At 44.7% G+C, this 12,337-nt stretch overlaps 1 protein-coding gene across 2 annotated transcripts in view; it reads left to right on the forward strand.

The window, feature by feature from the left end:
- The window catches only part of TMLHE (trimethyllysine hydroxylase, epsilon), a 37,783-nt gene that overhangs the window by 9,422 nt on the left and 16,024 nt on the right, over positions 1–12,337 (forward strand). Inside the window, exons 2-4 of one of the 2 annotated variants that reach the window (XM_038748571.1) lie at positions 2,618–2,708; positions 6,320–6,501; positions 11,018–11,194. In XM_038748571.1, the coding sequence (XP_038604499.1) occupies positions 6,321–6,501; positions 11,018–11,194 (358 nt within the window). In that variant the 5' untranslated portion in view covers positions 2,618–2,708; position 6,320. The remainder of the gene's footprint in view (positions 1–2,617; positions 2,709–6,319; positions 6,502–11,017; positions 11,195–12,337) is intronic. The other variant, XM_038748572.1, reaches the window with a different exon arrangement.

The following is a 12,337-nucleotide window of genomic DNA, read 5'->3' on the forward strand; positions in this document are numbered from 1 at the left end:
TACATATATGCACACATGCATGTGTATATCTTAGTAGCAATAATAGTAATAATATGTATTAAGTGCATACTGTGTGCAGAGCACTGTACTACACACTGGGAGAATGAGTGTTTGTTGGCACGTTTCCTGCTCACAAGGATCTTACACTGTAACGGGGGAGACACTGGGGCCCCTAAAATCAGAGTCAGCCGCTCAATAAGTATTTCAATCCTTCCTATGCTTGTTAGAATAGGCACAGACAGCTTGGTGTAGTAGATAAAGCGCAGGCCTAAAAGTCAGAAAGTCATGAATTACATATTTACTATTCTATTTATTTTATTTTGTTAATATATTTTGTTTCGTTGTCTGTCTCGCCCCTCTAGACCGTGAGCCCGCTGTTGGGTAGGGACCGTCTCTATATGTTGCCAACTTGTACTTCCCAAGCGCTTAGTACAGTGCTCTGCCCGCAGTAAGCGCTCAATGAATATAAGTGAATGAATTCTAATCCTGGCTCTGCCACTTGTCTGCTGTGTGGCCTTGGGCAAGTCATTTAACTTCCCTGTGCCTCAGGTACCTCATCTGTAAAATGGGGATTAAGGTTGTGAGCCCCCTCTGGGACACTGATTTGCTTGTATCCACCCCAGCACTTAGTACAGTGCCTGGCACATAGTAGGCACTTAACAAAATACCACAGTTGTTGTTGTTCCCTTCAGGAACTGATTATCTGTTATATTGTACTCTCCCAAGTGCTTAGTATAGTGCTCAATAAATATGATTGATTGACAGATGTTCAATCCACGTTAGTATTTTCATTGGCACATCAATCAATTAATGGTATTTATTGAACACGTATTGTGTGTGGAGCACGTTTACCAAGCACTTGGGAGAGTCCAGTACAATTGGGTTGGTAGGCAGGATCCCTGCCCACAAGGAGCTTACAGTCTAGAGGGGGCACAGTCTATGCATATAGTGATTCTGAGACTGAATCGAGGGAGAGAAACAAATTACAGATGATGCTAGCCGGTTGGAGAATGGGTTGAAAAAATAGGATATATTTGCACCCAACAGCAGAGTAATTGGGGAATAGTTTGGGATAATAGGGTATAGAGAAGCAGTTTGGCCTAGGGGACATCAGTCAATCAATCAGTCGTATTTATTGAGCGCTTACTGTGTGCAGAGCACTGTACTAAGCACTTGGGAAGTACAAGTTGGCAACATATAGAGATGGTCCCTACCCAACAAAGAGTACAAGCCTGGGAGTTGGAGGACTTGAGTTCTGATCCTGCCTCTGCCTCGTACCTGCTGTGTGACATTGGGCAAGTTCCCTCATCTGCAAAACAAGCAGCATGGACTAGAGGAAAGAGCATGGGCCGGGAGTCAAAGAACACGAGTTCTAAACGTGGCTCCGCCACATGTCTACTTTCTGACCGTGCCCACAATGAGCTTATAGTCTAGAGGGGGGAATCGACATTAGCATAAGTAATCATTTATAAAATATCATTTATTGATACGTACCTAAGTGCTGTGGGGTGAATAGCAAATATCCCACTCTCTTAGTGGGATTCGCTAGTCTTTGGGGAAGCACCTGCTGAAATGCTTGTTGGTGTTTTCAGCTGTATTTCCCAGGGAATTCATTTTTCACTCCGTAGGCACTCTGCCCTCTTTGGCATTTTGTCCTGTGGCCAGACCTCTGGATCCTTGACTGCTTCTCAAGAAGTTGAGTGGGCTTTCTTCTAAAAGGAGACACATTGGACCACCCCAGCCCATTTTTTAAAGTGCTTCCGTTTATTCCTCCAGGCACTTTGGGAGCTGTATTAACTCTTTCAAAATACCAGAGTGCTGTTTAGTGCATCACAGCAATAAGCAACAGGGCCCCTGAACTCCTGATAAGGACCAACCTACCATCTAGGGATCAATTTGGGCTCTGGGAGACTTGCATTCCGCTTGTTTTCTCAGAAATGTCTCTCTCCGTGCATCCAAATGTACCTCCAGGGGATATGGGAAAACTTGGAATGCATCGGCTCACTTGCCTTTCCTTCAGATTATTCCTAGAAACCACAAAGCAGCAAGGCCTAATGGATAGAGCACAGGCCTGGGGGTCAGAAGAAACTGGGTTCTAATCCCAGCTCCACCACTTTTCTGCTGTGTGACCTTGGGCAAGTCACTTCACTTCTCTGTGCCTCAGTTCCCTCATCTTTAAAATGGGAATCAAGACTGTGAGCCCCATGAGGGACAGGGACTGTGTCCAACCTGATTAGCTTGTACCCACCCCAGCGCTTAGAACGGTGCTTGATACATAGTAAGCGCTCAACGAATACCTCCGTCATTTCAAATATAAAAATGGAGAGGACTAATCACAACTGGACAAGGTAGAAGGAGGCTATCCATTTAAAAATGGCCAGATTGGCTTCTCCTACTTCTTCTTGCTGGTTCTTGGAAACCAGAATCCATAGTGTGCGCTTTCCCTGCTAAGTGACCTTGTGTTTTCAGATCCTCAACGGTTCCCTAGACTTTAATATCCATAATTGAAACTAATCCGATTTATAGTGCAGGGTTTACTGCAGGGAGTGATTCCCACTAACAGAAACACGATGTGTAATTAAATTAACCTCTATCCATTTAAATATCTCTATTCTAGGGCAGTCACTGCCAGAGGAAAGTGGGGGAAGAGGAAGAAGAAAGTGTATGAAAACAGAAGACCTGAGGACTTAAGACACTTGATTCGAGAGGTCTGTAAGTGCCGATAGAAACTTTATCAAGCTTCGTCTTTGTTGTTTAATTATTGTACTAATGTCTAAGACTCCAAAAGATGAATGAAGTCTTTGGCGTTTTGCTTCTCCTTATGCTGTTGAGAGGTAAAGGTTTTGTAAAATGGGAGGAATAATCTCCATATTTCTCCCAACTCTTGGTGCCTCTCTTTCCCTTTCTCTCTGTCGTTTCTGAACTATCTCTCTTGCTTTTCTCATTCATTCAATTGTATTTATTGAGCGCTTACTGTGTGCAGAGCACTGTACTAAGCGCTTGGGAAGTACAAATCGGCAACTTATAGAGACAGTCCCTACCCAACAATGGGTTTCTCCTTCTCCGTCAGTTGGTGGTGATGTTTGTTTCTTTTCAAAAGACTGGTTAGCTGGTAGTCTCTTGTCCTGCCCATCTCTCTTGGATGTAGGTGATATTTGCAGTCTCAGAGGTCTGCTTGGATCGTCGTGTGTGTGTGTGATTTAAACATCAAGAGCCATCTGTTGATATCTCCCTCTAGATTGTAACCTCCTTGTGGGTAGCGAACATGTCTACCAGCTCTGTTACAGCTCTGTTCTCTGTTAGAGAAGCAGCGTGGTTCAGTGGAAAGAGCACAGGCTTTGAAGTCAGAGGTTGTGGGTTCAGATCCCGGTTCCGCCAGTTGTCAGCTGTGTGACTTTGGGCAAGACACTTAACTTCTCTGGGCCTCAGTTACCTCATCTGTAAAATGGGGATTAAGACTGTGAGCCCCCATGTGGGACAACCTGATCACCTTGTAACCTCCCCAGCGCTTAGAACAGTGCTTGGCACATAGTAAGCACTTAATACATGCTATCGTTATTATTATTATTATTATTATTACATTTTACTCTTCCAAGTGCTTAGTACAGTGTTCTGCCCACAGTAAAGTGCTAATAAGATTGATCGACTGATTGAAAGACAGTAACGGACAGGAGTGGGCGAAGAGAGGACTCAACCTTTGAAAATCCCAGCAGTCTAGAAGTATGATTTAAAAAAAAAATGTCCAAGTCGTAAGCCATTAACCATTTAACTAGATTTTCTTCCAGAATGCTTTTAATATTTGATGTAGAGTTCTCAGTTGTCGATCCTCGGTAGACTGGGCTGGCTCCTTATCTGTCAGGTGGTCTTCGCTATTTACTGCTCATGAGCCCAGAGATATTAATCCATCTGGGGCTCCTTCTGCTACAGGGCTACAGGCTTGCAGTCTTCTAAGGGGAGATGGTTCTTTCTGGGGATTAGGGTAGTCAACCAATTAATGGTATTTACTATGTGCTTGGAAGAATACAGTGCAACAGAATTAGCAGATGGGTTCCCTATGCATAATGAGCTTACATCTCGGGTTAGGTTCGTTAGGTAATTGCTTATTCTGCCTAGAATTCTGTTTATTAATCCTGTTAATTCTTGCTAATCTCAAGGCATTTTGAACTGTGACTGAAATTCTCATTGATGTCTCCTCCTCCCCATCCCCGCGGCCCTACATCCTTCCCCTTCCCGCAGCACTTGTATATATTTGTTCAGATTTATTACCGTACTTATTTCACTTGTACATATTTACTATTCGATTTATTTTGTTAATAATGTGCATATAGCTTTAATTCTATTTGTTCTGATGATTTTGACACCTGTCTACATGTTTTGTTTTGTTGTCTGCCTCCCTCTTCTAGACTGTGAGCCCGTTGTTGGGTAGGGACAGTCTCTATAGGTTGCCGACTTGTACTTCCCAAGCACTTAGTACAGTGTTCTGCACACAGTAAGTGCTCAATAAATACGATTGAATGAATGAATGTCGGTTAATTTCAGAGGGGAACGAATGAAACAATCAATGGGATTTATTGAGCACTTACTATGTGCAGAGCAAGAAGCACTTGGAAGATAGGTACAATATAACAGAGTTAGCAAAAATGTTCCCTGCCCACAGCAGTTTAATAGTAGAGATTATGGGTGTTTTGAAGACACAGAACAATGGACTCTTTTGTCAGTCTTAGTAGAAGGAGGGTTCTGAACTAGATTTTCCTGGTAATACGATAATAATAGTTGGGGTATTTATTAAGTGCTTACTATGAGCCAGGCACTATTAAGCACTGGGCTACATGCAGGCAAATCAGGTTGGATCCAGTCCCTGTCCCACATGGGGCTCACCATCTTAATCCCCATTTTACAGATGAGGGAACTGAGGCACAGAGAAGCTAAGTGACTTGCCCAAGGTCACACAGCAGATAAGTGGTGAAGTCGGAATTAGAAAACAGGTCCTTCTGATTCCCAGGTCCATGCTCTATCCACTGGGGCATGCTACTGGATATCTGCTATCTGATGCTATCTGATCCATCAAGCGCTTAGTACAGTGCTCTGCACATAGTAAGTGCTCAATAAATACGATTGATGATGCTACTTCTCAAAAAAAAAAAAAAGGAATCCAGAGGACACTGGATATTTCTGCTCTGATTGTCCAACTACTCTTTTTCGGCCAGTGAGTTATGTGGACAGGTAAAGAGCTGGAGAACAAGGTCAGCAGCAACGCAGTACCAAACTTAGGCAAAAAAGAATTTCAGTGAATCAGAGAAAGATAAAGGGAGTGGGCAATGACTCCCTTTTGCAGAATGATAGAAGAGAAAACTGTGAGGAGGAAATTGATAAGACGATAAGAACGGCCTTTTACTTTTATTATTCCTTGACAAGGTGGTATTTCCAGATATCTACTAAAAGGGAAGTGCCGGGTGAGAGATACTGAGTGTAAAATGTGGATTTCGCTTTGGGACCATTTGAAAGACGATATGACGATTTGTTTTTCATTTCAGTTTTTCCTGTATTTTTTCTGTGCCTTTTTTTTAATGTTATTTGTTATGCTCTTAGTAGGTGCCAGGCACTGTAGTAGGCACATCGGCAGATAGAAGATATTCAGGTTGGTCACAGTTCTTGTCCCACATGGAGTGCAAGGTCTTAACCCACAGCACCTGTATATATGTATATATGTTTGTACATATTTATTACTCTATTTTACCTGTATATATCTATTCTATTTATTTTATTTTGTTGGTATGTTTGGTTTTGTTCTCTGTCTCCCCCTTTTAGACTGTGAGCCCACTGTTGGGTAGGGACTGTCTCTCCTATGTTGCCAACTTGTACTTCCCAAGCACTTAGTACAGTGCTCTGCACACAGTAAGCGCTCAATAAATACGATTGATTGATTAACCCCCATTTTACAGATTTAGCCCTTGAGCCCTAAACCTATTCTGCAGCGTGGCTTAGTAGATAGAACATGGTCCTGGGAATCAGAAGAACCTGGGTTCTAATCCCAGCTCCATCATGTGTCTGCTGTGTAACCTTCGGCGAGTCACTGCACTTCTCCAGGCCTCATTTCCCTCATTTGGAAAATGGGGATTAATGACTGTGAGTCTTGTGTGGAATTGGGACTGTGTCCAACCCGGTTACCTTGTATCCCTCCCCCAGCACTTAGAATGGTGCCTGGTACATAGGAAGCACTTAACAAATACGACAGTTATTATTATTGTTGTTGTTGAAGGCTGTACTGAGCCCAGATTGGACTGTTTCTGACTGTTTCCCGCTGTTGTTTGGTTCCCAGGATGTGCTCCCACACAGTCCTCCGTTGGTTTCCCGGCATCCAATGTCTGCTCAAGAGGGGCATCGGACCCCAGGTCCCGCAACATTCCCGCTTAAGAAAGCTCTTCCCAACTGTCCCCCGCCAGCATCACACCACTCCAGAATCTCTCAGCTGCTCCTGGCATTTGCACGAAGACCATTTCGGTAAGAATTTTTATGGTATTTGGTTTTTGGTGTTTTTTTGGTATTTGTTAAGCACTTACTATGTGCAAAGCACTGTTCTAAGCGCTGGGGAGGTTACAAGGTGATCAGGTTGCCCCACGGGGGGGCTCACAGTTTTAATCCCCATTTTACAGATGAGGTAACCGAGGCACAGAGAAGTGAAGTGACTTAATAATAATAATAATAATGTTGGCATTTGTTAAGCGCTTACTATGTGCAAAGCACTGTTCTAAGCGCTTGGGGGGATACAAAGTGATCAGGTTGTCCCACGTGGGGCTCACAGTCTTAATCCCCATTTTACAGATGAGGTAACTGAGGCTCAGAGAAGTTAAATGACTTGCCCAAGGTCACACAGCAGACATGTGGCAGAGCTGGGATTCGAACCCATGACCTCTGACTCCAAAGCCCAGGCTCTTTCCACTGAGCCACGCTGATGTGCCAGGCACGGTTCCAAGCGCTGGGGAAGATACAATGTCATCAGGTTGGACACAGTCCCTGTCCCACGTGGGGCTCACAGTCTCAATCCCCATTTTACAGATGACATAACTGAGGCACAGAAAAGTGAAGTGGCTTGCCCAAGGTCACACGACAGACAAGCAGAGGAGCCGGCATTAGAACCCAGGTCCTTCTGACCTCCAGGCCTGTGTTCTATTGACTAGGCCACACTGCTTCTCTACTGTGTGCCTAAGTCATTCATTCATTCAATCAATCAATCATTTATTGAGCGCTTACTGTGTGCAGAGCACTGTACTAAGTGCTTGGAAAGTACAATTCGGCAACAGATAGAGACAGTCCCTACCCAACAACAGGCTCACAGTCTATAAGGGGGAGATAGACAACAAAACAAAACAAGTCATTAGGGTAGGAGGCTTGTGCCCAATGGATTTAATCGCTCAAGCAATGGAATTTGTTGAGCATTCATTCATTCAGGTGTATTTATTGAGCACTTACTGTGTGCAGAGCACTGTACTAAGCTCTTGGAAAGTACAATTCAGCAACAGATAAAGACAATCCCTACCCAACAACAGGCTCACAGTCTATAAGGGGGAGATAGACAACAAAACAAAACAAGTCATTAGGGTAGGAGGCTTGTGCCCAATGGATTTAATCATCAATCGTATTTATTGAGCGCTTACTATGTGCAGAGCACTGTACTAAGCGCTTGGGAAGTACAAATTGGCAACATATAGAGACAGTCCCTACCCAACAGTGGGCTCACAGTCTAAAAGGGGGAGACAGAGAACAAAACCAAATATACTAACAAAATAAAATAAATAGAATAGCTATGTACAAGTAAAATAAATAAATATATAAATAGAGTAATAAATATGTACAAACATATATACATATATACAGGTGCTGTGGGGAAGGGAAGAAGGTAAGATGGGGGGATAGAGAGGGGGACGAGGGGGAGAGGAAGGAAGGGGCTCAGTCTGGGAGCCCCTCGCTCAAGCAATGGAATTTGTTGAGCATTCATTCATTCAGGTGTATTTATTGAGCGCTTACAGTGTGCAGAGCACTGTGCTAAGCCCTTGGAAAGTACAATTCGGCAACAGATAAAGACAATCCCTACCCAACAACAGGCTCGCAGTCTATAAGTGGGAGATAGACAACAAAACAAGTCATTAGGGTAGGAGGCTTGTGCCCAATGGATTTAATCGCTCAAGCAATGGAATTTGTTGAGCATTCATTCATTCAATTGTATTTATTGAGCGCTTACTGGGTGCAGAGCACTGTACTAAGCACTTAGGAAGTACAAATTGGCAACATATAGAGAATGTGCAGTGCACTGTACTAAGCTCATGGGAGAATACACTACAGTAGAGTTGGTAGACTTGATCCCTGCCCACAGAGAGCTCACAATCTCCCAGGCACGGTGAGAAGGACCTGGAGTCTAATCCCTGCTCTGCCACTTGTCTGCTGGGTGACCTCGGGCAGGGCCTGGAACTTCTCTGTTCCTCAGTTACCTCTCCTGTAAAATGTCCAGCCTAAATCCCTTTTAGCCTGTGAGCCCACTGTTGGGTAGGGACTGTCTCTATATGTTGCCAATTTGTACTTCCCAAGCGCTTAGTACAGTGCTCTGCACCATAGTAAGCGCTCAATAAAAACGATTGATGATGATGATGATGATGATGATTAGCTTCCCCTTGTCTGCTGGGAGACCTTGGTCAAGTGACTCTGCTTCCCTGTGCCTCGGTTACCTGGTCTGTAAAATGGGGATTAAGACTGCGAGCCCCGTGAGGGACAGGGTCCAACCTGATAACCTCGTATCTTACCCCGATGCATAGAACAGTGTTTGATAATGCTGTTCTAAGCGCTTAAATCCTGGCACTGCCAGTTGTCAGCTGTGTGACTTTGGGCAAGTCACTTCAATCAATCAATCAATCAATCAATTGTATTTATTGAGCGCTTACTGTGTGCAGAGCACTGTACTAAGCACTTGGGAAGTCCAAGTTGGCAACATATAGAGACAGTCCCTACCCAACAGTGGGCTCACAGTCTAGAAGGGGGAGACAGAGAACAAAACCAAACATATTAACAAAATAAAATAAATAGAATAGGTATGTACAAGTAAAATAAATAAATAAATAGAGTAATAAATATGTACAAACATATATACATATATACAGGTGCTGTGGGGAAGGGAAGGAGGTAAGACGGAGGGGGTGGAGAGGGGGACGAGGGGGAGAGGAAGGAGGGGGCTCAGTTTGGGAAGGCCTCCTACTCTGTGCCTCAGTGACCTCGTCTGTAAAATGGGGATGAAGACTTTGAGCCTCCCGTGGGGCAACCTGCTCACCTTGTAACCTCCCCAGCACTTAGAACAGTGCATTGCACATGGTAAGCACTTAATAAATGCCATTATTATTATTAGTAGTAGTAGTAACAAATGCTGTCATCATCATCATCATCAGATGATCTCAAACACCAGGTGCTTGATTACAGGAGAGGTCAGATCAGAAAGGCCTGGATTCGAATGCCAGGCTCTACCCCTTGTCCGCTGTGTGACCTCAAACAAGTCATTTCACTTCCTCTGTGTCCCAGGTACCTCATGATGATGATGATGGCATTTATTAAGCGCTTACTATGTGCAAAGCACTGTTCTAAGCGCTGGGGGAAATCCAAGGTGATCAGGTTGTCCCACAGGGAGCTCACAGTCTTCATCCCCATTTTACAGGTGAGGGAACTGAGGCCCGGAGAAGTTAAGTGACTTGCCCAAAGTCACACAGCTGACAAGTGGCGGAGCTGGGATTTGAACCCATGACCTCTGACTCCAAAGCCCAGGCTCTTTCCATTGAGCCACACTGCTTCTCTGTAAAATGGGGATTAAGACAGGGAGTCCTCCCTCCACACATCCGCCAAGCTAGCTCTTTTCCTCCCTTCTAAGCCCTACTGAGAGCTCACCTCCTCCAGGAGGCCTTCCCAGACCCTTTTTCCTCTCCTCCTCCCCATCCCCCCGCCCTACCTCCTTCCCCTCCCCACAGCACCTGTATATATGTTTGTACAGATTTATTGCTCTATTTATTTTGCCTGTACATATTTACTATTCTATTTATTTTGTTAATGATGTACATCTAGCTTTATTTCTATTTATTCTGATGACTCGACACCTGTCCACATGATTTGTTTTGTTGTCTGTCTCCCCCTTCTAGACTGTGAGCCCGTTGTTGGGTAGGGACCATCTCTATATGTTGCCAACTTGTACTTCCCAAGCGCTTAGTACAGTGCTCTGCACACAGTAAGCGCTCAATAAATACGATTGGATGAGTGAATGAATGAGCCCCACCTGGGATGTAGCTTGTATCTACCCCAGCGCTTAGTACAGTGCCCGGCACATAGTAAGCACTTAACAAATACCGTTAAAAAAAACCACTCACTCCAAGCAAAAGACACAGTTGGCCCAGCTGCAAGCAGATGCTTGAGGCTTCAAGAAGCAGCGTGGCTCAGTGGAAAGAGCACAGGTTTTGGAGTCCGAGGTCATGGGTTCAAATCCTGGCTCTGCCAGTTGTCAGCTGTGTGGCTTTGGGCAAGTCACTTCACTTCTCTGTGCCTCAGTTACCTCATCTGTAAAATGGGGATTAAGACTGTCAGCCCCCCATGGGACAACCTGATTGCCTTGTAACCTCCCCAGGGCTTAGAACAGTGCTCTGCACATAGTAAGCGCTTAATAAATGCCATAATTGTTATTGTTGTTATTGTTCGTGTCTGCTAATTCTGTTGTATCGTACTCTGCCAAGCGTTTAGTACAGTGCTGTGCTTATAGTAAGCACTCAATAAATACCATTGATTTCCAAATGTTGTTCTCCAAGGGATTTGACAAATCATCATCATCAATCGTATTTATTGAGCGCTTACTATGTGCAGAGCACTGTACTGAGCGCTTACCATAGTCCTTAAACCCAGGGTGCTTGTGACTTCTTGAGCTAAATATTCAGGCCGGCGGTTTTACGCTTCTTTAGAGAAACTTTTATCTTGCCCCTTACTGCAACTCTTCTTCCAGAACTGCGGTACACAGGCACAGTGATGCGTTTTGATTACGTCTGGTTGCGCGATCACTGCCGTTCGGCTTCCTGCTACAACTCCAAGACGAACCAGCGCAACCTCGACACGGCCAGCGTCAACCTGGCCATTAAGCCGAAGACCGTCCGTGTCGACGACACCACGCTCTTTCTCACATGTAAGCGAACGGAGGCTCCCATTCTGGTTCTTGGGGAAATTAGAACGTGAGCTCCCCGAAGGCAGGGATGGTGTCTTTTGCTTCTGGCCTTCTCTCCCAGTGAGAAGCAGCAGCGGAAAGAGCAGGGGACTGGCAGTCAGCGGACCTGAGTTTTAGTCTCGGTTCCACCGCTTCCCTGCGGTGTCACCTTGGGCAAGTCATTTAACTTCTCCGTGCCTCAGATTCCTCATCTGTAGAATGGGAATTTAATATGTGCTCTCCTTTCCAGTTAGACTGAGCCCCAGGTGGGACAGGGTCGGTATCCAACTGATTGCCTTTTAGGCGTAGTGGATTCATTCATTCATTCATTCAATCGTATTTATTCATCATCAATCGTATTTATTGAGCGCTTACTATGTGCAGAGCACTGTACTAAGCGCTTGGGAAGTACAAATTGGCAACATATAGAGACAGTCCCTATCCAACAGTGGGCTCACAGTCTAATTTATTGAGCGCTTACTGTGTGCAGAGCACTATACTAAGCGCTTGGAACTCCCCCTTCTAGACTGTGAGCCCACTGTTGGGTAGGGACCATCTGTATATGTTGCCAACTTGTACTTCCCAAGCGCTTAGTACAGTGCTCTGCACACAGTAAGCACTCAATAAATACGATTGAATGAATGAATGAATACAGTTCGGCAACAGATAGAGATGGTCCCAACAACGGGCTCACAGTCTGGGAGTCAGGAGGTCATGAGTTCTAATCCCGACTCCACCACTTACTTGCTGTCTGACCTTGGGCAAGTCACTTTACTTCTCTGCCTCAGTTAACTCATCTGTAAAATGGGATTGAGACAGTGAGCCCCACATGGGTCAGGGACTGTGTCCAATCCTATTACCTTGTATTCATTCATTCAATCATATTCATTGAGTGCTTACTGTGTGCAGAGCACTGTAATAATAATGGCATTTATTAGGCGCTTACTATGTGCAAAGCACTGTTCTAAGCGCTGGGGAGGTTACAAGGTGATCAGGTTGTCCCACGGGGGGCTCACAGTCTTAATCCCCATTTTACAGATGAGGTAACTGAGGCACAGAGAACTTAAATGACTTGCCCAAAGTCACACAGCTGACAATTGGCAGAGCCAGGGATTTGACCCACGA

This window comes from Tachyglossus aculeatus, chromosome 6 (assembly GCF_015852505.1).
Source record: "Tachyglossus aculeatus isolate mTacAcu1 chromosome 6, mTacAcu1.pri, whole genome shotgun sequence".
Classification (NCBI taxonomy): domain Eukaryota; kingdom Metazoa; phylum Chordata; class Mammalia; order Monotremata; family Tachyglossidae; genus Tachyglossus; species Tachyglossus aculeatus.